The 24,598-nt window shown below is 50.2% G+C and overlaps 1 protein-coding gene across 6 annotated transcripts in view; it reads right to left on the reverse strand.

The window, feature by feature from the left end:
* Positions 1-5,078: 5,078 nt before the first annotated feature.
* Positions 5,079-24,598, reverse strand: part of LOC128341530 (protein FAM83H-like) — a 41,639-nt gene continuing 22,119 nt past the window's right edge. For 5 of the 6 annotated variants that reach the window (XM_053288123.1, XM_053287883.1, XM_053288055.1 and 2 more), the window contains exons 3-5: positions 11,636-11,800; positions 10,521-10,645; positions 5,079-9,077 (exon numbers count right to left, since the gene is read on the reverse strand). In XM_053288123.1, the coding sequence (XP_053144098.1) occupies positions 6,434-9,077; positions 10,521-10,645; positions 11,636-11,800 (2,934 nt within the window). In that variant the 3' untranslated portion in view covers positions 5,079-6,433. Of the gene's footprint in view, positions 9,078-10,520; positions 10,646-11,635; positions 11,801-14,409; positions 14,720-24,598 lie in introns of those variants that run through there. The other variant, XM_053288203.1, reaches the window with a different exon arrangement.

The following is a 24,598-nucleotide window of genomic DNA, read 5'->3' on the forward strand; positions in this document are numbered from 1 at the left end:
AGTTTTCCATAATTTTTCCCAAGCTGCCATATCTATATTATGACCTACATCTTGAGCCCATTTTATCATAGTCGTTTTAACCACTTCATCTCTTGTCTCTTCCAAAAGGAACAGCCTATACATCTTAGACACTAGTTTTTCATCATTTTCACATAGCTCCTTCTCAAATCTTGACATTTGATCTTCAAATCCAAGTTTGAAATCCTTCTAAAAAACTTCATTTAACTGATGGTACTGAAACCAATTACTAACCAGATTTTGTACTTCAATTAGATTTTTTAACTTACAGCCCTTTTCTTGAAAACACAACAAATCCCTATAGGTACCCCATTGCGATTGCATATTTATCTCTTTACATACTAAAGCTTCAATCGGGGATAACCATAACGGAGTTTTAGGTTCCAGCCATTTTTTATATTTTACCCACACTCTCATTAGACTCCTTCTTAAATAGTGATTCAAAAAATCTTTATGTATTTTACTTTTGTCATACCACAAATATGAATGCCATCAGAACCTTCTATCAAATCCTTCCAAATCAAGTTTTCTAGGATTTCTTAATGTTATCCATTCTTTTAACCACGTCAAACAGACAACATCAAAATACAACCCTAAGTCTGGCAGGGTAAGACCACCTCTTTCTTTAGCATCTGTTAAATTTTTAAAGTTAATTCTTGGTCTTTTAACCTGCCAAACAAATTTAGTTCTGTCCTTTTGCCATTGCTTAAAACAAGTTAAAGTATTAATTATAGGAATAGTCTGAAAAAGAAACAGCATTTTAGGTAAAACATTCATTTTCACAACTGAAATTCTTCCCATTAAAGATAAGTTCATTCTAGACCATCTTTGCAAGTCGATTTTTACTGTATTCCATATTTTAATATACTTATTTGAAAACAACAAAGAATTATTATTTGTCAACCAGACGCCCAAATATTTGATTTTTTCTCCACTTTCAGTTCACTTATTTCAAAAAGTCTGTCCTTAGATCTCTGATCCATATTTTTTGTCAACACCTTTGTTTTATTTATATAAAACCCAGCTAGTTGGCCAAATTGTATTTTTTCCAAGAGTCTTCCGATCTTCTCTAATGGATTTTCTAAAAAAAACACTACATCATCCGCAAAGGCTCTTAGTTTATACTCTTGTTTCCCAATTTTTGGGCCTTGTAATTGAACATCTTCTCTAATATTTCTACAGAGCACTTCCAATACTAATATAAAAAGTAATGGGGAAAGTGGACATCCTTGTCTAGTTCCTTTCTGTATTTTGCAATTGTCTGATAATTCCCCATTTGCAATAATTTTAGCATATTGTTCTGAATAAATTGTCTTAATAGCACTAATGAAATTATTAGCAACTCCCATTGTAGCAAATAATCTCCACATGAATTGCCAGGAGACATTGTCAAAAGCTTTCTCTGCGTCCAGAAAAATCATGGCTATCTGTTTATCATTGTGTTTTTCGTAGTACTCTAATACATTCAAAACTGTTCTCACATTATCTCTTAATTGCCGTTTTGGCAAAAAGCCTGCTTGATCCTCATGAATAAAAAGTCTTAGTATAGTCTTCATTCTCCTTGCCAAAATGGTGGCAAAAAGTTTATAGTCATTGTTTAAGAGTGAGATTGGCCTGTAATCCTTGCGTTAAATCTTGGTCTGGTTTTGGAATTACTGCAATATTGGCATACTTCCAAGACTCCGGCATAATCCCTCTTTGCAAAATATCATTCATCGTCCATTGCAAAGGCTGTAGTATTTGATCCTTAAATGATTTGTAGTATGAAGCTGATAGGCCATCAGGTCCTGGCGCCTTATTAGCCTTACTTTGATTTATTACTTCCGTTAATTCCATTATTGATATCGGTGCATTCATAGTTTCTATGTGTTCCTTAGAAAGTTTTGGAATATTTTGTGTCTTAAGAAATTGATCGATTTTTGTATCTTCTACTTTATTTCCTTTGTATAATTCAGAATAGTATCTAAAGAATTCTTTTTATTTCCCTTTCATCACGAAAGCCCATTTTTTGTTAGTATCTTGGATATATACTTATTCTTTTTTTTAGTTCTAATTTTCCAAGCCAACAACTTGCCTGGTTTGTTTGCAAATTCAAATGACTTTTGTTTTGCATATTTTAAGTTCCGTTCAACTTCATTTAATTTTAACATAGAAAGTTGTTGCTGAAGCATTTTAATGGCTTGAGTAATCTTCTTTTTATCCTTGGCCAATAGTAGTTCTCTTTCTTTTTTGGAAATCTCCATCAATAATGTCTCTTTTTTCAATCCCCTTTGTTTTTTAAAATATGCATTTTGTTGTATAAAGAAACCTCTCATAACCGCTTTTCCTGCATCCCAAACTATTTTGTTATCCAAACCTTGGTTTAAATTCAATTCAAACTAAAAGTGTATCCTAAGACAAATTTGGAAGGAAACGTGGTGGGGGACGACATTGCCCACCTTGATGGCTGGCGGAGGGACTTCCACAGTGTGATGCTGGGGAGGAGGTAGTTTAGAAAGTGCCCCAAGGCACTGTATGGTGGGCCAACCAGAGGCATATCCAGGGTGGGGCAGTCAGGGCACCTGCCCTGGGCGCCACTTGAAGGGGCGCAAGTTACATGCTCCCCACCACCCACAAATTAATTTTTTTTAAAAAAAATTCCTTGGGTGCTGCCGGGCGGGCCTGGTGCTCACCGTGGCACTGCTGCCCACGGCTAATGGTGTATCTCCGGCTCTGGGCACCAGTGCCCAGGCGGCCGGTGGACCTGGCGGGGGCAGGGTGGGCGCTCCTATTGGCTAGCTGCCACCGGCTCAATCAGCGCATGCGCAGCCCACGTGGCTTGAACTGGGGACAGAGACTAGCAGCAACTGCTGCGTGCGCATGCTGCCTGACTTTTCCTTCTCCATGTGCTGTTTGTCATTCTCTTGCTTGCACATAAGTCCAAACAAAAGAAATAAGTAAAAAACTGCTCTGAGGAATCCAGTGGGGAAAAGGATATGGGGGTGGTGTGGTGACTGAAGGCCCAGAAGAGGCTGAACGCAGCGGCGAGGGGAGAAGAATAAGAAATCAAAAGGTTTCCTGAGGATGGCTATGCAAATATGGCATGAGCCCCCCACCCCCAGACGGCAAGAAAGGGGAATAGATGCTTTCAGGTAGCAAACAATGCCTGAAATAAATGGCAAGTGCTCGCTGGGGGGGGGGGGGGGCGCGGATGTGGATTGGGCAATCAAGTGCTGGTGCAATCACCTAATGTGTTGGTTTTCCCCATTTATAACCTGCTTTTACTCCAAGAAGCTCAGAGGACTGCATGGTTATGTTTATCCTTGCAACAACCCCATGAGAGAGGTTAGGCTGAGAGATAAGTGGCTGACACAGAGTCACCTGTAAGTGTCATGACTTGAATGGGGATCTGAACTTGGGTCTCCCCAGCCCTAGTCCAACCCTCTAACCACTACATGCAACCCTTTTCCTTAACCACCCTCCTGCCCCCACCCCCTGCTCCTGGGTAAATTAAAAGAATCCCCCCCCCCAACTGTATCAGATGATCTGCTACAACATGGATGGGGATACTGACTGTTCATTTGCAAAAGGAATATTCAATTTCACCTTCAGTGAAAGAGAAGCCATATAATAATGAACAGAAATCTTTTGGAATTTCTTTTAGAATGGATGTACTCATGCCTGATAAATCTTTAACACAATACAAGCATTTCAATTCCATTGAAAGATGGATGTCAGAAGTTTGGACGGCAGCGGGGTGTGGGGTGGCTCTATTTCAGTGATTGCCCTAGGCACTATTTTCCCTAGATACGTCCCTGGGGGTGGGGGAGAGAAGCTATTTGGGCCTAGTGGGGTGGGGTACAAATAGAAGGCAGCAGCCCAGCTCAGGGACACTTCTGCTTTTCCTGGGGCATGAAAAGTGTGCAGCCATCCCTCCCCCCAACCATTTGCAGTCCCCTTTAAGCTTACAGCCCCTTTCCTGTCTGAAGGAGATCAGTGAACTACAATGAAATCAGTGGGCACATTTTAATTTGGAGCTCCTTTGTAGGAAGGACAAATATATGGTGGGGACATATATATGGTATAAAAACTAGTGCAATCAGCTAATTTAAGTGTCAGGACTCTCAATGCAAAATACGTATGTAAGTACGTATGTGCAGGTCAGTGGGAAGTATCTTCTTCAGAATTTTCTCTTTTTAAAAACCCAATCTTTTGTTCAATCACATTTATCGCAACATTGCAAAAGAAAAGAAAAGCCATGCCAACTTCTTGCCTGCTTTCCTAATGGTGGGTCCTTTCTCACCCAGCTCCTACGTTGCATTAAAAAGCAACAAAAATCCCAAGTTCTCCACCCACCCCACCACTGCCAATTTTTTTTGGCCTTGTTTTTTGCATCTTTACATGCTTGCACATTCGATTGCTTAAATATTGGATCCTTCAGAGACAGAGGGGAGAGTTGGTAAAGAAGTATGTGGGATGGGAATATGTTAAGTTGCGTGTTGAGATGTTACTACTAATGCGTATTTGCATAAATGTGCTTGTTTTATATTATTACATTATTGTGAGTTCCGTTGCTGTTTGTGCCCTCAAGAACCCATATGTTAAGAATACTGTGTATGTCATGGGGTGTGTGTGTGTGTAGGGGGGGGTGATGCTTAACTTGCAGGGGCGGGGTGCCAGAGGCCTTTAGGTCCAAGGCTCCAAAATTGCCCAGGTGCACCTCAGCGAGGCGAGGGGCACTGGCCTTTCTGAAGATATCAGGAAGAGGCTGGTCATGGCCTGCGCAGAGCTTGCTTGCAGCATGGAACAGCTTGCTGATGTCATCAGGGGGGAAGTGGCCCATTCATGCCAGGTCAGTGGCGCTGCCTTGAACCCAGGCCACTGGAGAGATGTGCCCTGAGTTTGCGGTGGTGGTGGTGGTGGCCCACATCCACTCAGTGCAGTCTCCCCCTCCCCCCACAGTCCACCATACCGCCCTTCCCTTCATCCCCACAATTTTCCATCCCTGCCACCCCACAAGAGCCCCACACTGCAGCACCCCAACTCCAGCTTCTGCTAGTCAAATAAAGTGCAAATTCTCAAACCATACAAAGAATTGCAACGTTTATTCCCACCACAGCATTTGTGATTTATCCTAGTGCAGAATCAGCAGTCCTCTTGAGAGCATGGATGCATTCTATTTGAGCAAAAAAGGTACCACCGCCCGCCCGCCCCCCCACACCAGCAGGTTTGCTCAGGTAGCCCCTTCCTCGGCTTCCTGCGAGGTGCTGCCATTGGCACTCCCCCGTGCCCTGCTCCAAAAGGAGTGCCTCTGTCGGTCCCTTGCTATATGATGCCTGGAGCGCTCAGCAGCATCACCACCACCTCAAGACCAGCCCCCCACCCTGGGGCTGGAGCAGGAAGCAGAGTGTAGGGACCCTCCTCGGCACTGTCCTGGGGGTTGGTCAGGGTATCACACGGAGGGCATGTTTTTGTATGGAGGAACATTCCATTGTCATGTGAGCCTACCCCCACCCTGGAATGGTACAATCCAGGCACAGTTGACCATCTCAGAGAGAATGAGGCAAGCTAGCAGGTGGGTGACAAAGAGAAGGGTGGGGGAGCAGCCGCGATGCTACAGCGATGGCCCCTCTTCCTCAGAGCGCAGCTACTGCTCCCGCCTTTCCGTTTCCTCCCATCCTGTGCCTTGTTGGCCCTGACTGGCTGCTGGACGCTGCACTGGAGGAGGTCCAGCTCTGCTGACCTAGTCCTCCCAGTGCTGCCACCACCCACCGCCCCATGCAGAGCCACTTGTGGTCACCTCCCAGTTGCCTCAGCCTCACACATCCCCTGGGGGTGGGAGGGTGGGGTGTAGCTCAGTGGGAGAGCAGCCCCCGCTCTGCATGCAGAAGAAGCTGGGCTCAGTTCCTGGCAGCATCTCTGGGGAGTGCTGGAGACCTTGGAGAGCCGCTGCCAGTCAGTGGAGCCAAGACTGACCTCGGCAACTGAGCAAGGGTCGGACTTCGGAGAAGGCAACTGCACAGGCCCCAAGGAAAAGATCTGGTTTCAGTGGGGCCGGAGGGGGTCAGTGCTGGTCAAGGCCGAATGAGTGCAGCCACCTTGCTGTGGGGGGCACTGAAGGCTGGAGTGTAACCTGGAAGCAGCAGCCCCGGGCCCCTTCCTGCCAGATGAGCAGAGAGGGGTTTTCCCCATCCATTGTCGCAACAGCTGCTCTGAGAAGATGGTGCTGGGGCTCTCCCAAGCAAGCGGAAACTTATTTGGGAACTGTGCCTCCTACTGCACAGTTTATTCCCACCACAGCATGTCAGGGTCATGAGTCACACTTCAGGTGGCCTGCAGTTCCCCTGCCACCCAGCCACCAGCCCAGCCTGTTGAGCAGGCCCTCCACATCAACCTCTGTCCCAGGCAGGCGGAAGGGTGGGCAGCAGCTGGACAGTCACTTCTTGGCTTTGAACTGGCCCAGGAGTTTGGGCATGAACTTGCCCATCTTCTTGTCTTTGGCGTCCGGCTCACATTCCTCCATGCCTGGCTCATCCTTTTTGCAGAAGACCTCAAAGCGGCTGTAGACCCGCTTCTCTTTCCGCATGCTCTCCATCCTTTTCAGAAGAGAGTCGCGGTCTTCGGAAGGCTCCCTGGGAGGGTTGTGCTTGTGACTGCTAAAGCTCTCTGACCTGATGATCCCTGTGCTTCTCTCTTCACCTTTGCGGTCCAAGCTGGTGGTGGACTTGGACAGCTCAGGGTTGCTCCCCACTGGGATCTGCCTGGCCAGCTCAGCTCGGTTCTTCTGACTGTTGGCAGAAATTTGTTCCAGAATGACCTTCGTGTCGTCCCGGAGGTTGCTACTGTAGAGGACGTTGGCTGCAGACGAGGGGAACCGAGGCGGAAGTGCCGGAGTCCCCTTGAGGAGTGAGGCCGGCTTTGGAGACTTCTCCTCCGCGATGGGTTCTTGGTATTCGCCCTTAGACAATCGCTTGAGGCCAACCACACTCTGCTTGTCTGACTTCCAGCTGTCAGGGGCGGTTTCTTCTTCAGGCCTCTTCTCTCCTTTGGGGCTCAACAGCTGCTTCAGCCTCAGGGATCCCTTCCTAAAAAACTCTCGTGGACTCTGCTCCTGCTTACAGACTTCTTCCTCTGGCTTATTGAGAGAGCTGTCGGAAGAGCCCTGGGTCTTGGAAGGACTTTCAAGGGATGAGGGGGCGCTAGTCTGTGCTTGTGCCAATGTCTTGAATTCTGTCCCAGCTGGATTCTGTGCATCTCCTTTGAACAAGAGTTTCTCCTTCCTTTCTGGAAGAGCAAGTTTCTGTGTTTCTCCAACAAATATGAGGCTCTCCTTCTCTGGAAGGCTGGGCATGTTGTCTGTTGGGTAGAACCGAGAAGAGAGCTTGTCCATCTTACTGCTAACCTGCACGATGGCATCTTTGCCAAGAGCATCTGTGAGCTGGCCGGCTGAGGGGGACACCCCCACGTGCCCATCTGGCTCTGGGTACAGCTTATAATCACTGAAGGCGTCTTTGGAGTCCAGCACTCGGCTCTCCAGAATCTTGTACTGCACGGACTTGGTGCATTTCTTCTCTGCATTCTGGGACTCCTCCTGGAGAAAAGCAGACATGGCCTTTGTCTGACTGACCATTGTACTTTCCGAGTCTTTGCCCACAGTCCTGTACTTCTCTAGCAACTCAGCTACTTTCGAGGTGGATGAGGTCTTGACTGTTTCGTTCTCTTTTGTTGTCTCACTAGAAGTCTGCTCTTTATGGATCAGCTGGACTCTCTCAGTTGACGGGTTTTGCTGGTCTAACTTGGCCGCACTGAAAATAAGCGAAGACCTGAGACGGGAGCTCCTCTGGATCAAGGGATTGATCCTGCTCCTGAAGGGATCCAGCTTCCCTGAAGGCATCTCCTCACCTGGCCTCTCAACTCCAGCAATCTCTTTAGCACTTACAAGTGGCGGTGAGGGTCTGAATGAAGGGATGAGGTCACTAGGGTACCTGGTGAGAGGCTCTGGAGGACCAAGCCCCTCATTATAGGCATCTGGCTCCATTGGCACTGGGAGGCTTTCCTCCCCTGGCTCAGACGGGCACCCACTCAGGTACGATGAAACCCTCCAGTTACGCAAGCCTGCCCTGTTCTCCTGCACTTTCTTGCCTTGACCTTCCTCCTGGTCATGGTCCTGCAGGAACATCTTTTGCTCCAGGCTCTGCTTCTGTGTTGGGGATGTCTGGCACATAAACTTCTGTCCCATGTTTTGCCTTCTGAGGGACGAGAGCCCCAGAAATCCATTCCCTCCTGGATTCACCTGGTCTGAACCATGCCTCACCTCCTTGGAAGAATGAGAAGGCACATAATCCAGCCGCAGTGGGTGGCCTTCCTGGGGAAAATGGGACTCCAGTTCTGGATACCTGAAGCCATCCACACAGTCCTCTGGCTCGTTGATTCCCAGCCTCCCACCTCGGATTCTTTCAAAGAGCCCCTGAGGCCTGTTAGCACCATGTGGGTGTTCAAACTGATATTGATAAAATTGGTCCTTCTGAAAATGGCTGGACTGGATTTTAAATTCATCCAAATTGTTCATGAACATCTGCCTGGAAAACTGCTTTGAAGAAGCAAAGTTCTCAAAGGTTCCTTCTGCAAAGCTGTGCCTTTTAAAGGAATCCATCTCCAGCTGCTTGGAGCGGAGAAAGCCCCGGACAGGGTCCATCTGGGAGTTCTCCATTTCCACCTTCTTGGAATACATCCGCATGGCCGGACCCTCCAAGGTGTGGCGCATCAAGTCGTCTCTTCGGAAAGAAGATAGGAAGTGCCTGTCCGGATCCACTCTGTCCACAAATGGTGAGAAAAGGTGGTCCTCACGAGGAAACAGCATGTGGGGTGGTTTGGGGGGGAAGAAGGACAAGTGGTTGCCAAAGGGCCCCATGCCGAAGGGCCCCAGGGAGGCCTCTGCCTTCATCAAGACATTGGCAGGAGGGACCAAGGGGTCCGACTGTGCAAAAAGGATGCGGAACTCCTCATCAAAGCTGGCCACCAGCTCCCCCTGGAAGATATGGGCGATGCTCCGGTGGATCTTCTCAAAGGACCACATGAAGCTGCAAAGAAGCAGGAGAGAGAGAAGGCTCTGTTAGGGGCCTCTCGGACAACCCCACACCACACCTCAGCCTCCCAGTTCCGACCAGCATCTCTGACTTCGCATGGGCCAAGAGGTCCCTGTGAGGGAGCACCGGCTGGTCTCAGCCAGAGAGCTCAGGCACAGCCAGCACCTTGAGGGGCGGAGAGAGGTTGCTGGAACCCCCCCGTCCAGGGAGAGCCCTGGCCAGGATTGGGAGTGGAACCCCCACCCAGAGGAGACCCGCAGAGGGTTATCCAAGCGGCCTGCATTTGGGATTCAAACACCCCTTTGGACCAGAGAACAGCCAGTCGCCTGGGCTCGTGCCTGGAGGCTGCCAGCCAGCCAAGGGCCGGAGCCACACCAGGTGCCACTGCAGAGGGGCTGAGAGTTGCCGGCCAGGCAGACAAAGCGCCTGGGACCACGGGAGCCTGAGCAGACCAACCCACCCACCATCACCCAAAGGCAGCCCAAGTGCACTTCCTGCCTCTGTCAACGGAACCCAGAGCCCTGCCTGCGAGAGAGGGAGCACCGTCTCCCCTGCCTTTCTCCCCCAGAAAGCCCCTGGCCAGACATGTCTTCTGGACTGACCCCACTCCTTGCCCTTGGGAGCCCTCCAACCTCCACGCTGTTTCCTAAGGCTGGTAGGCACATGTGCCCGCCAGCGCCATTTCCTCTCTTGGTGGCTCCCTGTCCCGTTAGCCTGACCTCCAGCTCCCCACGGTGGGCCAGCCTCACTCCCCCCATCTCCGACGTGGTGCCCTGGCTTGTGCCGCCTGCTGGGCCAAAGCCTTGCTTAGAAATCCTGGCCGTGGCTGCTCACCAGATGCTTCTGGGGCTCCCCAGAGCCCAGGTGCTTGCCAGGCATGGAGGACGGGGACCCAGCTGAGGGAAGGCTACGGCCCGCAGCCCCTCCATGGCTGGGTCTCCCCCCAGTGGAGAAGAGGAAAGGTCTCCGCCACGGCTGGTCCTCCCCTCCTCCTGTTCTTGTCCCCCTTCTGGTCTTGCAGTGGAGGCTTGGCTTTTGGCGGGCCCCCCTGCCCCCACTCTGGTCACTCAGACGAGATATATCTGCGTGCATAAGAGATGCCGGTCTGAAGCACTGTGGCGGTCAGTCCCACCTGAAGGCCCTCTCGCCTGGGCACGGGCTCCTGCTTCCTCCCCATCCCCCCTGCTGGCCACACAGCCGTCGCCTTAGGCTATGGGTCCCGGGGCCTGATCCGAGGGCACTCAATGCTGCAGGCCCCTTGCTGTAGCTAAAGCACTGCTCAGTGTCTGGGTGGGAGACCACGAGAAACCCCTCCGCTTCCCACGGACACCACCCCAAGCTCCATGAGGAAGACAGAAGTGAAACATGATCCCGCCCCCCACCATGGGAGCAGTGAGAGGCCAGCCCCACCGCAGCCCCCTTGCTGCCGCCCCTCACCTGTAGCTGCCACTCAGCACCACCATGCAGTCCACCAGCAGGAACGTCTCCTTCACGTGCCCCTTGAAGGACATGCCTGTGCGGCAGTAGTAGGTGGGGCCGGACACTGTCCGCACCCGCAGGAACTGCAAGGAGGCAACGGAGAGGTCAAGCACAGCCAGGGCCTCCCACGCTCCTGCCACCCAGGCCCAGCCACGCCTGTGCTGGCTCCGCTCCTGGCTCTCCCGCCGCCCAGCCCTCTGTTGCCCCAGAGCGTCCAGGAGTTCACTGGGGCTCCAAGGGGGCGAGCGGCAACCCTGAGCCATTTCTTGTTTTGTCCAGGAAATGCTCCTGCGGGGAACGCAGGGCCGAGATCTTCAGCTCAGCCACCCGCTTGCAAAGGGGCCCAGAGGGCAGACGTGGGGTGTCGGTGTGTGCCACTTGAGCCAGGCGGGGAGGCAGCCTGATGAGGGAGGGGCGAGGAGGTCCTTACCAGCAGCTTGGACAAGATCGGGTGGGGGGGGAGGGAGGAAGAGACCCCCGCCCCTTCACAGGCTGGCACACCAGACTCTGCAGCCTGGGAATCGAGCGTCTGCTACAAGCTGGTGCTGCGGTTGCCTGTCATGGCGAAACGGCCTCGTACTGCCCTCTTTAGCCTCATCTCCAGTGCCCTTTGGGATACCAGCTGCCGTCCTATACAGCCTTCCTAAGCCACATGCCCCCACTGGAGACAGTAGCTGCTCAGCAAACCAAGGACTGGGCTGGAAGGGTTGTGTGGCCACTGCACAGAATACGGAGGAGGTGAACGGGGCAGTTCTGGGCTGTCCTGTCTCTGAGGTTGCTTCGTTCTGCGGGCTCCGGAGATCCGGGGGGGGGGGCGCCCTGGTTGGTGGCAGAAGAGCCCAGCGGAGTGAGGCCTTGGGAGGGATTCCTTGCACCACAGAACAGGCTGTGCCTGGGGTGGGGGGCGTGGAGGTGCCGCGTGGAGATCCAGGGAAGAAGCCGGCCAAGTGGGCTCACATCAGTGTGGGCTCTGCAGGGTCAGCCTGGACCAGGCCCAAACCAGGCACTCTCCTCCTCCCTCGCGTCCCCTGCTCCCCCACCCCCTTCTCCACCCCACGGCTGCCCCTACTCACCTCCACATAGTTGAGGTTCACTCTGCACTTGGCAGCCATGTCCAAGAAGAGTTGGGCGTTCATCGCGTCCAGCAGGATGTAGACAGGGACTCTCCGGGCAGCTGCATCCAGCACCTCGCTCAGCAGGTCCACATCCGTGAAAGTGTCCATCACTATGGCGACCACCTGAGTGGAAAGGTCAAAGGTCAGGTTGACTCACCAGCTTGCTCTGCCCCACCTTGGCCCCCTGGACAGCCAAGGGCAGGCTTCTGGGCACGGCCTCGCCCAAGGGAGGCATCAGCCCTGCTGAAAAGGGAGCCAGTGCTTGCTGGCTTGTTTATGGTTCAATTGCTATTCCACTTTTCATTAAAATGATCCCGAAGCGGTAATTGTGGGGTCATTGGCAAGGAAGGAAGGGCGCAGCCTTCTCTGGTGAGTCCCTCGAAGGCCAACGTCCACCTTGCCGCCTTCGGGCTGCCAGCTCAACCCTGCCACCCAGCTCATGGGCCTTTGGCTTGGCCTTCAGGACTAACAAGCCCAGGTCACCAGCCACCTCCCCCCCCCCCCAGCAGGCAGCCGGCTTCCCTCCCTTTCTACAGGGCCAGACGCTGCCAACTGCACAAGGCCCACTTTCCAAAGCATGGGAGCCTGAAGTGCTCTGGTTAAGAGGGGGTGCTGTGTACCCCTCTTGGGACCCATGGCATGATTATAAATCAAGCAATCCTGCCATTAAAAATTGGCGCTTACCGTTTAAAATCCAAATAAAACCATCTCTTATTGAATACAGAGTGAGACTTTAAATGGTATGAACATGAGGAGCATTTCCGCAAGATGAAGCCTGTGTCTGGGCGCTCTTCTAACCTTCCCTTCTCAGTTAGCTGGCTATTAAATTACTGTCTAAAAGAATAGGTGGGCTCTGTGTGTGTGTGTGCGCTAATACTCAGTGTACTCTCTAAGGGATGGGAGAAGGGAAGAGGGAGGGAGATCACAAGGGGAGGACAAGATCGGCACTATCCAAGCCAAGTCAGGTAGAGAAAATGAGAGAAATGGTGCAGAGATTCATAGGGAGAGTGGAAGACATAGGGGGCAGGGTCCAAACAAATCTGGCATCCAACTGAGTTGGGGTCGGAGGTCAGGTTGGAAGACCACACAAGGGACCAGACCAATCAATGAAGCTTCCCCAAGCAGATTCAGGAAGCAAAGCCAGGCTAAGCCCATCTGCACAGAGGGCCAGGGGTTAGGGTTGAAGGAGAAGCTGAACAGTTTTGGGTTCCACATACTAGGAAGATCTGATGCCTGAACAACATACATCATAGGATTGAGGAAGACAACACATAAGCCAAAAACATGAAACAGAGCAACGCAACCCCATCGGAGAGGCTGGGGAAGAAGCGGTGAGTCAGACAGTCAGATACCAGAAGAGATTCGGGAACAAGATCCAGATCGGTCCTGCTGGATTCTGGAGAAAGGAGCAGGAGAAACTTGGAAGAGAAACCCGGAAAAACCTGGGTGCACAAACAGGAAAGGTCGGGGAGAAATGGCTCCCTAGTTACGTGACTAGGCCAAAGCTTGATTTCCCAGCCCCAGCTTCATTATAGGGGTGGGGTTATGTAGATGAGGTGAGAGTGGTGGCTTCTGGGGCCAGATGCCCAGGAGAGGGGCCCTCCCTGGCTTGCCGGGTGAGCACCATGAGTGGATTGGAGGACCATGTTCAATCCAAGGGGAGTCTAGAGTTCAAGGAAGTGATGGGCAGCGATGGCTGGTGTCCACTGGGATTTTTAGTAGTGATGCTCAGAGGCTGCTGGCAGGGGAAATCTGCCTGGAAATCATTCCCGGCTGGCCAGTAAAAGCCCTCTAGCTTTTCTGACCGTGGTCTGCACTCTCATGAGAGGAAACCAGAAACCATTTGTCTTGAGACAAAGCAGGCTTCTGCAAAAGGGAATAACAAAAACTTATTTAAAAACATCAGAAGCAGGAAACCTGCTAGGGAGGTGGTTGGACTCTTAGACAAGGAAGGAGCGAAAGGGATTATTAAGGAACGTATGGAGGCTGCAGAGAAGCTAAATGAGTTCTTTGCATCTGTCTTCATGGCAGAGGATACTGAACATACCTGTTCCTGAACAAGACTTTCATGGATGGAGGCTAAAGAACTGAGTCATATAGAAGTAGCAAGATATGATGTTCTAAACTGTCTGAAAAAATTAAAAACTAGCATATCACCAGGGCCAGATGGCATCCATCCAAGAGCCCTTAAAGAACTCAAATGTGAAATTGCCAACCTCCTTGCAAAAATATATATAACTTATCCCTACAATCAGGTTCTGTACCAAGGACTGAAAAGTAGCAAATGTAACACTGATTTTCAAAAAGGGATCCAGGGGCAATCTGGGAAATTACAGACCGGTTAGCTTAACCTATGCTCCAGACAAATTGATGGAAAGCATTCTCAATGATAAAATTCTTATGGACATAGAACAAGCCCTGCTGGGGGAGAAGCAGCATGGTGTGGCGGGCAGCTCATTGAAAGTGTCGACTCGATGTGCAGCAGCTGTGAAAAAGGCCAATTCCATGCTAGGGATCATTAGGAAGGGGGTTGAAAATAAAGCGGCTAATATTATAATGCCCAGGGAAGGCTCTGCGACCGTCTTCCTTGGCTGAAGCAAGGCTTCCACAAGCAAGGTGCAGAGCCTCTCTGGGTGGCACCCTGCTCACAGAACTCCACACACACACACACACACACACACACACACACACACACACACACTTGTTATCTGTAAATTAGATGTAGAAGATACCTTGCTATAGGTGGCAACACCACTAAGGGCATTTTAGGTTCTTTAATATGAACCCCAAGGCCTGCCTGCCTGCCATGACCTGACTTGTTTGTCAGCACGTAGAGGCCAGATGGTCGGTACTCTGGTCAGGGTTCTCACACTCTTTCCACACTCTTCTACTGCCTTGAGATCTGAAACCACTGTAAAAGTGTCAGGCCTTCCTTTGATATTCTGTGAGCAGAAGCAGGAACGATTGTAGATTAAACTAACTCTCTGGGAATCCGGAATCATCTAGTCTTTGGGACACATCTAGTCTTTGGGAAACAATGCCAGAGTTGAACCTTCTAAGGAATGTAGATGCTTGTATTGTGATGTATCAGCAGACCGCCTTCTAAGCCTTTGAGTCGTTGAATGTGTGAAACTGGGATCCATTTTGTATAAATTCTTGGGGCAGACTCCATTTTGGGCTGTCCTGTCTTTGGAAAACCATTTCCCCAGGGGACTAGCGCTTTGCTTTTGCTCTGCAGCCTGAACGAAAGCTTTTAAAAATGGTTTCCCTTGGTGTGTATATTTGGATGTTGCGCACCAAGTATTATTATCCGGGTTTACCAATAACACACTCAAGACCCTTCTGGACCTCAGAAAGCAGCTGAAGACCTTGGGGCATCTCCCCCAACCACAGCAAGGCCTCATGTGTGAGTCCAGAAGGTCAAGCAGAAGGCCCATGAGCTGGGTGGCAGGGTTGAGCTGGCAGGCTGAAGGCCTGGTGGATGCTGGCCTTAAAGGGTTTTAGGCCATTTTGCCGAGTACATTGGGCCACTGCTTGCTTATAGGCCTGTGGCCAATATTCCCTCTCTGGGCAAGATGCTTGAGCGTGTCGTGGCTGAGCAGCTCCAGACACTTTTGGAGGAAACAGACTACCTAGATCCTTTTCAATCAGGCTTCAGGCCTGGCTTTGGAACAGAAACTGCTTTGGTCACTCTGTGGCATGACCTCTGTCGAGAGAGATAGGAGTGCAACCCTGTTAATTATCTTGGCTCTCTCAGCAGCTTTAGATACCATTAAACATGGTATCATTTTGGATAGGCTGGTCGAGTTGGGTGTGGGAGGCACTGTTTGGAGGTGGTTCTGCTCCTACCTCGAGGCCCAGTCCCAAAAGGTGGTACTGGGGGATTACTGCTCAGCCCCTTGGCAGTTATGCTGTGGGGTCCCACTGGGTTCCATTCTTTCCCCTGTGCTGTTTAAGATCTACATGAAACTGCTGGGAGAGTTCATCCAGAGATTTGGCCTGAGGCATCATCCATCTGCAGACGACACTCAGTTGTATCTCTCTTTCTCATCAGACGCAGGTGAGGTGTTGGCTGACCTGAATCAGTGCTTGAGGCAGTAATGGATTGGATGAGGGTGGATAAGCTGAGACTCAGTCCAGACAAGACAGAAGTACTGCTGGTTGGTGGTTCCTCTGCCTGGGCGAATGATAGTCAGCCTGTTCTAGGTGGAGCTGCACTCCCTGTGAAGGACCAGGACCACCTCTTGGGGGTGCTCGCTGATTCAGGCTCCAGTGGCCTCTGTGGCTCCTTTTATTTATTTGGCTGATATGCCAACTTGGGTGACCTTACCTGGGCAGAGATGAGCCACAGTTACTCATGCTCTGGTAACCTCTTGCTTAGATTACTGGAATGCATTGTACATGGGGTTGCTTCTGAAAACATCCTGGAAGCTGCAGCTGGTACAAAATAGGGCTGCAAGATTATTAACTGGGACTGGACATTTCAAGCATATCACACCAGTGCTTCATCAGCTGCACTGGCTCCCAGTCCATTTCTGGGCCCAATTCAAGGAGAGGAGAGCTGGTCTGGTGGTAGCCAGCATGACTTGTCCCCTTAGCTAAGCAGCATCTTCCCTGGTTACATATCAATGGGAGACTAGAAGTGTGAGCACTGGAAGAGATTCCCCTCAGGGGATGGAGCCGCTCTGGGAGGAGCAGAAGGTTCCAAGTTCCCTCCCTGGCAGCTTCTCCAAGATAGGGCTGAGAGATTCCTGCCTGCAACCTTGGAGAAGCCACTATCAGTCTGTGAAGACAATACTGAGCTAGATGTATGTATGGTCAGACTCAGTATATGGCAGCTTCCTATGTTCCTAAGGTGCTGGTTTTAAGCTTTAAAGCCCTACATGGCTTGGGACCAGCTTACCTGAGAGAGCGCCTTGCCCCATATGTCACAACGCAGACCGTAAGAACTTCTTTGGAGGCTCTCCTTTGGGTGCCCCTGCCAAACGAGGTGAGGCAGGTGGCTACTGGGGAAAGGGCCTTTTCAGTGGTTGCACCCCATTTATGGAATAGCTGTTACCTAGCTGAGCTTATTCTGCCTGGCTCCCAGAAGCCTCCCAGTTTACAGCTGCATCTCCAGCCTTGGAGATTGCACTTTTGCTATGCTCAGGAGCTGCACCACAATGTGCATTCCCAGTTTATGTTATAGATGGGAACAAGTAGCTTAGTTGGCAGTGGACTGGTCACTCCTAGATTTGGGCTGCAAGTAACAAAAATTGTAAAGGGGATTAGCTTCACACACCCCTCCCCCTATGCGAGGGCCTGGCTAAGCAGACTCCAGAACTTGCTATTGCAAGTTATCTGGCATGCGAGATAATTTTGGAGTTAGGATGAATTCTAAAACTCCCCTCATTCTCTGGCAAGAGAGATAACTCCTGTTGCTAACAAAGCAATTAGGCTAGGAAGGGAAAGCAGATAAGACAAGTGCAGCAGCAGTCTCCATCACAAAAGGGGTGAAAGTGTGCCTATCAAATCTTTTGATAGAATTACTGGGAGAGGCAGGCCCAGCACAGAATACTCTTTTGACGCACCTGCACACTCTAGTTTTCACTACAACCACCCCTGCATCCAATAGGCTATTCACACCCAGTCTTACCCAGGAAGGACGATCAGACATAATGCATTCCATGCCAGCCCATCCGGGCTCTTCTATTCAGCAAAGTATGACAAAAGAAATATCCCTCCAAGGCACATTTGGGATACAAGTATCCCTGACTCCATGACCCAGTGTGCTCTCCCGTGTCTACCACTGGAGACTCCAACTGCAGATCATCACAACAAGTGTGTTCCTCTTTCCATCCAACTGGGGACTCCATTGTGTGCTCCCTTGTGCCCCACCGCAACAAGAACTCCAGCAGACCACCTTGGTGTTCCCCTCTCCACTGGGGCCACCTGAGCTGAAATCACTACCTTCCTGGCCAATTCACTGACCTCACACCGAGGGTCAGATCATTCTGCCTGGCTTGAGATTGGTCCCCCTGATGATCTATCCTGCTGGCCTCACGCTGGAACTCTCCTCGTGAGGAAGCCCACTAACTCTTTCAACTCTCCTGCTCCCCACTTCGCCTCCACGGATGGACGCTAGTCTCCAGCTGCCCGAGTCAGATCTTCGTGAGGACAGGTGATATAGCCCCTCGCCCGGCTCCTCCTTCAGGGCTGAATCTACCCCTTTCGCTTATTTCTGAAACCTTACCTCCCTATCTTAAAGCAACTCTCTCTAGCCCACCTGGGAATTTACACATAATTTGGAACTTTAAGCTAAATGTGCCTTACAATACTTTATTTTAAAACATATCTGTATTGCCTTTACATTACAGCCACCTAGTAACTTAGTCTTATTGTTTTTATTTGTTTTTCTTACAATAAACTCATTTTTGTTAATTAAAACCTCTCCCTGAAGCTGATTTTCTTGAGTTCAGACACTTGCACAAATTAAAACTGCTTGGAACTGCCTCCCCTTTTGAGATAAATTCCCCACATTTGCCCAAACTGGGGGTGCTGACCAAACACTACCAAGTTATTTAATTAATTTATTTAATAATAATAATAATAATAATAATAATAATAATAATAATAATAATTGGATTTACTGTTATTTTTTAGTAATGTATGAGATTCTCACGGTGTTTAGCTGCTTCAAGGGCCCAAAATGGAGTACAAAGGTGGGATGCAAATGTATGCAAAGCATGAGTGACGGCTGGGAGACAGGAGCAGGTCCACACGAAGGGGGCTCAGACCTGCCCGAGAGAGCTCACCAGGCAACAAGAGGCCAGGAGCAGGAGGTCAGAAATCTGTTCTAAGCTTAGCATGATTCAACTCATTCTCCATTTTGCTGGCCAACGCACAAAGGTCTCTCCTAGGGTGGGCAAGCCACAAGAGAGAGCCCCACGGACTCATGAGGAAGGCGGGCCTTGCTGAAGCAGGAGCGGGCAGAGAGTGATGCGGGCCATCTGGCGGCGGGCGGATCTTCGAAAGGTGGCCATGCACACATCGACACCCTGGGGTTCAGAGCACCTTCCTTCCATCCCTACCAAGACAAGCCCCTGGAAAGGAATAAGATCCCAGGGCTCTGTGTCCCTTGGGGAATCTTCTGCTCTAGAATCAGACTCACTCCTTAGAGAGCCCCTGACCTTGCCAGGGTGCAGGAAGGAGAGCAAAGGGTGTGCACTGCATTCAGCTGAAAACATTTGACCAGGAGAAGCCATTAATTGCATAGCTGGTATTAGGACAGGCCCAAGGCCCAAGAGCAGTCCTCCTCACTGTTTGCGCCCATACATACACACCCACCCCAACACACACTTAGACCAGGGTGGAGCAAAAGGGCCTTGTGGGTGGTGGCACCCTGTTGTGGAACAGCCTCCCTGAGACACCTGCCTGACCCCACCACCTTCCACCAGGTGCTGAGTTGCTTTGGGCACTCTGCAGCTTAATGACGCTCAACGTCTCACTCTGCTATGCTTCTTGTAGGTGTGATGCTTTTCGTTTTGCTCTCACTCACAACTGTCTTCTATTTCCTTTTTGAAAGACAGCTGATACAGAAGCACGCTCACTTTTTAATTAAATGCACTAACAATACTCATGTGCCTATGAGCAAAAACCTCCTGTGTTAAAAAATGGGCAGCAGAAAGAGGGGAAGCATCCCACCGGTAGTAGGAATGGTCTTCTGCTCCCTTGACGTCCTCCTTTCTTAGCACAAGAGAATGAACCCCATCCAAGTGGACACCACGTGTGGGACCTCTTGCCAACGCAGCTACACTGCACCTCTAAGCAACTAAAACACTGCCGGGGAAAGCACAGCACCACAGGCTCCTATTCTCACAACGGGCAGCACTGTCCCCAAAACCACTGGCACTGCACCACGGGGAAAACCACAGAGCTGAGTGGATGCTCAAAGTGACTCCGTCGCCTACACTCGTGATCTGCTGGCAGAAGCCTTGCCCTGGAGCAAGAAGTGTAGTGGGTCACTTCGCATAGTTCTCTGAAACATCCATGGACCGAGGAAGAAGCTTCCCAGCAGGCCACAGGGTGTATCTGTCCATCCTGTTGCACTGGTGTCACCTTAGATCACAACACCCACTCCAGGAGACCCAAGTGAGCTGCAGCAACCTCCTTAAACTAGCGCATGATGTTTGCAGAAGTGGAGCAGGACTCTGGACATCAGCCAAGGTTTCCGGGCACAGGGGGTGGAGCTTAAAAAAAAAAATCCCCACCCACCCCTTGTGTCTATGCTCCTCTTGAGCCAACATATCTTGTGTCAGGCAATTTGGACAAGGGAGCCATTTTCCTGATTCAGCAAGAGTCCATTTCTCTGTTACTGATAGCTGCCATGCATTTATGTTCTTGTCTTCATGGAGGAGAAATCTGTCCACCGCTACTAGTTGGAGGGCTACAGGCTACCTCCAGCCTCAGAGGCAGGATGCCTCTGAGTCCCAGTTGCAGGGGAATCACAGCAGGAGAGAGGGCAGGCACAGACCTCTTGCTTGTGGGCTTCTCGGAGGCATCTGGTGGGCCACTGTGTGAAACAGGATGCTGGACTAGATGGGCCTCCTTGGGCCTGATCCAGCAGGGCTGTTCTTGTGTTCTGTTCAGAGAAGATCAAACAGAAATGGAAGGAGTATACAGAAAATCTGTAGAGCAGGGATGTCAACATTCAAGAGACTCTAGAATATATTCCCTACTTGCAAGAACCTCTAGTACAGGAAGATGAAGTTAGATCAGCACTCTGATCATTACCAAGTCAGAAGGCTACAGGAATTGATGGAATAGCTACAGAGATATGGCAAGCTCTAACCAAACTATGCCAGCAAATTTGGAGAATGACCCAGCAGCCAACAGATTGGAAGAAGTCAGTCTACATACCCATACCAAAGAAAGGAGACCTAACAGAGTGCGCAAATCATCACACAATGTCCTTAATTTCACATGCTAGCAAAATAATGCTCAGGATCATCCAGTGCAGAAAGGGAAATGCCAGAGGTTCAAGCTGGTTTCAGAAAAGGCTGAGGAACAAGAGACATCACTGCTGATGCACGCTGGATAATTGAGAAAGCCAAAGAATGCCAAAAAGAAGTCAATCTGTGCTTTATTGACTACAGAAAAGCCTTTGATTGCATTGACCATGTCAAGTTGTGGAATGTCCTTAGGAAAATGGGTGTCCCAGAACATCTTATTGTTCTCATGAGAAACCTATACACAGGACAGGAAGCCACAGTCCAGACAGAACATGGTTGCAACAGACTGGTCCCAGATCGGCAAAAGATAGAGAGAAATTCTTCTCCCTTTCACGTAACACTAGAACCAGAAGTCATCCCATGAAATTGCCAGGAAAGTATAAACTTTTCCACACAACGCATAATCAACTTGTGGAATTCTCTGCCACAAGATGTGGTGACAGCCAACAAACTGGATGGCTTTAAGAGGGGTTTGGATAACTTCATGGAGGAGAGGTCTATCATTGGCTATGAGTTGGAGGGCTATAGGCCACCTCCAGCCTCAAAGGCAGGATGCCTCTGAGTACCAGTTGCAGGGGAGTAACAACAGGAGAGAGGGCATGCCCTCAACTCCTGCCTATGGCTTCCAGCGGCATCTGGTGGGCCACTGTGTGAAACAGGATGCTGGACTAGATGGTCCTTGGGCTTGATCCAGCAGGGCTGTTCTTATGAGTAAGACAAGGCTGAATACTTTCTCCTTATTTATTCAACTTATATGCTGAACATATACTGAGAGAAACTGGATTGAAAGAAGATGAGAGTGGTTTGAAAGCTGGAGGAAGAAACATCAATAACTTGTGCTACGCTGATGACACCACTCTGATAGCTGAGAATGTGGATGATCTGCAAGCTCTAGTAATGAAAGTCAAGGAGCACAGTGAAAAAATGGGACTATGACTAAATGTCAAGAAGACTAAACTAATGACAATAGGTGCAGCAACCAGCCTCAGATTGTATAATGAAGACACTGAAGTGGTGGATAGCTTCTTCCTTTTAGGATCGACCATCAACAGTAAAGGATCCAGCAGTCAAGAAATATGCCGCAGACTAGCACTTGGTACGGTTGCAATGAAGGCCTTGGAAAGGATATTTAGATGCCATGACATCTCTATACCTACAAAGATTAGAATCATTTGGACAATGGTTTTTCCCGTGATACTCTATGGATGCGAAAGCTGGACTTTGAAGAAGCAAGATTAAAAAAAGCATTGACACTTTTTAGCTTTGGTGCTGGAGAAGAGTTTTGAGGATACCATGGACAGCCAGGAAAACAAACAAATGGATCATAGAACAAATCAATCCAGAATTTTCTCTCCAGGCACAAATGACCAGCCTCAAACTATCATACTTCAGACACATTATGCAAAAACCTAGCTCAGTCCATAATGCTGGGAAAAGTTGAAGGAAAGAGAAGAGAATGACCAACAGCAAGGTGGATGGACTCGATGATGACAGCAATGAATGCACCACTGAGAGACCTGAAAGGCCAAGTTGGATGGATCATCCTGGAGAGAAGCTATCCATGTGGTCACTAAGAGTCGACACCAACTTGACGGCAGTTAATCAATCAATCAGATTGACGTTACTGTAGGTAAGGTTTGTTCAGAATTTGTACAATATAGCTCATATGAAGAAATGAAATCAGAATAATATCTATGCAATATGTTGTATTATATTACTGAGAACTGTAGTTGACATTGAGACAAACATTCAGTGAATAGTTCTTAAAGAAGTATTAAAATTAAGTGGTTGAATTCAGAGCGATAACCGCTAATGACACCAAATACAGACACAGATCTGTCGCCTACAGCCCGACACTTCCGGTCACCAGCGCACAACTGCACCCAGAAATTGTACTGTGGTGCCTCGATAAAAGCCTGCTGTGAAGTGGAGGTAGTGGCCACGGGAGAGTAGGCGGACCTTTTAAAGGGGCGGAATGGGCCAGCAGTGAGCAAGGTGCTGATCTCGCAAGAAAGAGGTGGACGCCCAACAGGAGGAGGAAGAGGAGGGGTGGAGCAGAGAAGCAAAGCGGGGCATCGGGGAAAGGAGGCGCTCCCCCCCCACTTCCTGTTCAGGGGTGAGCAGCCTCCAGTCCCTCTCTGGCCTGCCCCACAGGCAGTGCCCTGCCAGGAGCAGCGGGGAGACCCCCGCCCCGCCCAGCCAGCCAAGTGGCCTCTCCACTGCCTCCTGGCTCTCAGTCAATTAGGGGGGCAGGGAGGCTGTGGCACCCAGGACTGCAGCCTGACTTATGAGGAAGCACTATTGAAGACTGGGTCTTACTGTTAAGTAAAGACGCATGGGACTGTGCTGGTTTTCTCCCTCTGCACTTTTAATGTTAGCAACAAAATTTCTCAGAGTTCCGGGCCAAGGGGAGGTTCGTGGGGCCGGGGCTCGTGGGAGGGCCTTCTCTGGGGCAGCCCCCTCCTTAGGGAACACCCTGCCTCCTGAGATTCATAATACCCCCTCCCTTCTGTCCTTTAAGAAGATCCTGAAAACTTATTTATCTTGCCAGGCTTTTAGTGGTGTGTGTGTGTGTGTGTGTGTGTGTGTGTTTCCCTTATTGGGAAAACCCTAACCGGCTCTTGTTTTCGTTGCTGTTGTTTTAATTTATGTAAACCGCCTCGAGTCTATGGAAGTCAGACAGTCAATACATTTGCTAAATAAACAAAGGCAATGACTCTCATAATATATATATATATATTTTTAAATCCCTCTCTCAAGACTTGCTCTAACTCAAACAGAAGTTTGCTTTGTCCTTGAGCTCACCTCGGAAGTCAAGCTTCTTTGACAGCCTCCTTTAATGCCAACAAGCCTTAAGCTCTGTGAAACCCTTCAAAACCCACCCCACATATTTTTGTCTTTTACGGGGGGGGGGGGCAGAGTGAGAAAGGAAAGGGGTAGCAAGGAAGCAGGGAGGGGGAACAAGATGTTATTTGGGGCTGGGATACTCTTCTTGGCAGGTCCTAACCCTAAATGGCGACCCCCTTTCAAAGCAGAGCTGGGAGGAGAGAAGTAAAACCATTTTTTGGCTGAAAAATAAATATGGCTCCTAAATTTGGGGGCTGGTTCCTAGAGCCCAAGAAGATCTGCCAAGGCCTGAGACCCCCCCTCTGTTCCGACACCCTTCTTAACGGGGGGGGGGGCTTGTCAAAGAGCAGCAGGCCTCTGCCCCTCCCTGTCTGCGCACTGACACTCACGTGGCCCTTCCCTCACTGCTGCCACCGCCACTGGGAATGTCAACTCATGCCAACTCTCTCCTGGGGGTTAGAAATCTATGCCCAATTCAAGCAGTGTGATATTTTCTGGCTGCTTTATTTGTAAAACTTTTGAAAATGAACGGTCAAAGGAGGTTTTAAATTGTGCACGTGACCTTGAGCGCTGAGAGGCGGCTCTGCAGAAGTTGCTGTTTCTTTCTGAAGCCCTCAGTGGCCTCACAGAGGTCTCCTCACAGAGGTCTGGCTCTGAGCAAGAAGAGTCAAGCAGAGCCAAGCCAGGAGCGGGTGCTGCTGCTGCCCACCCACCCCGGCACGAAGTGGCAGAGAGGCCCAGGGGTCACCTTTGGTCCGCATCATTTGCACTCGGATCCAGCCTCCCGGGGCCACTCCAGGGCACTCTCTGATGCTGGCGGAGGAAGCGGCTTGGCCGGGCTCTTCTGCGCAGGCCTCTGGGGCGGAGGCCGACCTCTCTCACCGCACCAGAGCCTGGGGCCATCCCTGGATTTAGGGCCAACCCCAGGAAGCTGCTCTGAGCCGCTCGTGACACGGGGCCCAGCCTGGCTGCAGCCTTTGTCCCCAGGGATGGTGTGATGGCCACCAGCCCGCGTGGCTCAGAATGGCGACCAGACACAGTCACGGAGGAGGAGAAGGAGGAGGAGGAGTTTCTCCAGGGCTCC

This window comes from Hemicordylus capensis, chromosome 1 (genome assembly GCF_027244095.1).
Source record: "Hemicordylus capensis ecotype Gifberg chromosome 1, rHemCap1.1.pri, whole genome shotgun sequence".
NCBI classification, from domain to species: domain Eukaryota; kingdom Metazoa; phylum Chordata; class Lepidosauria; order Squamata; family Cordylidae; genus Hemicordylus; species Hemicordylus capensis.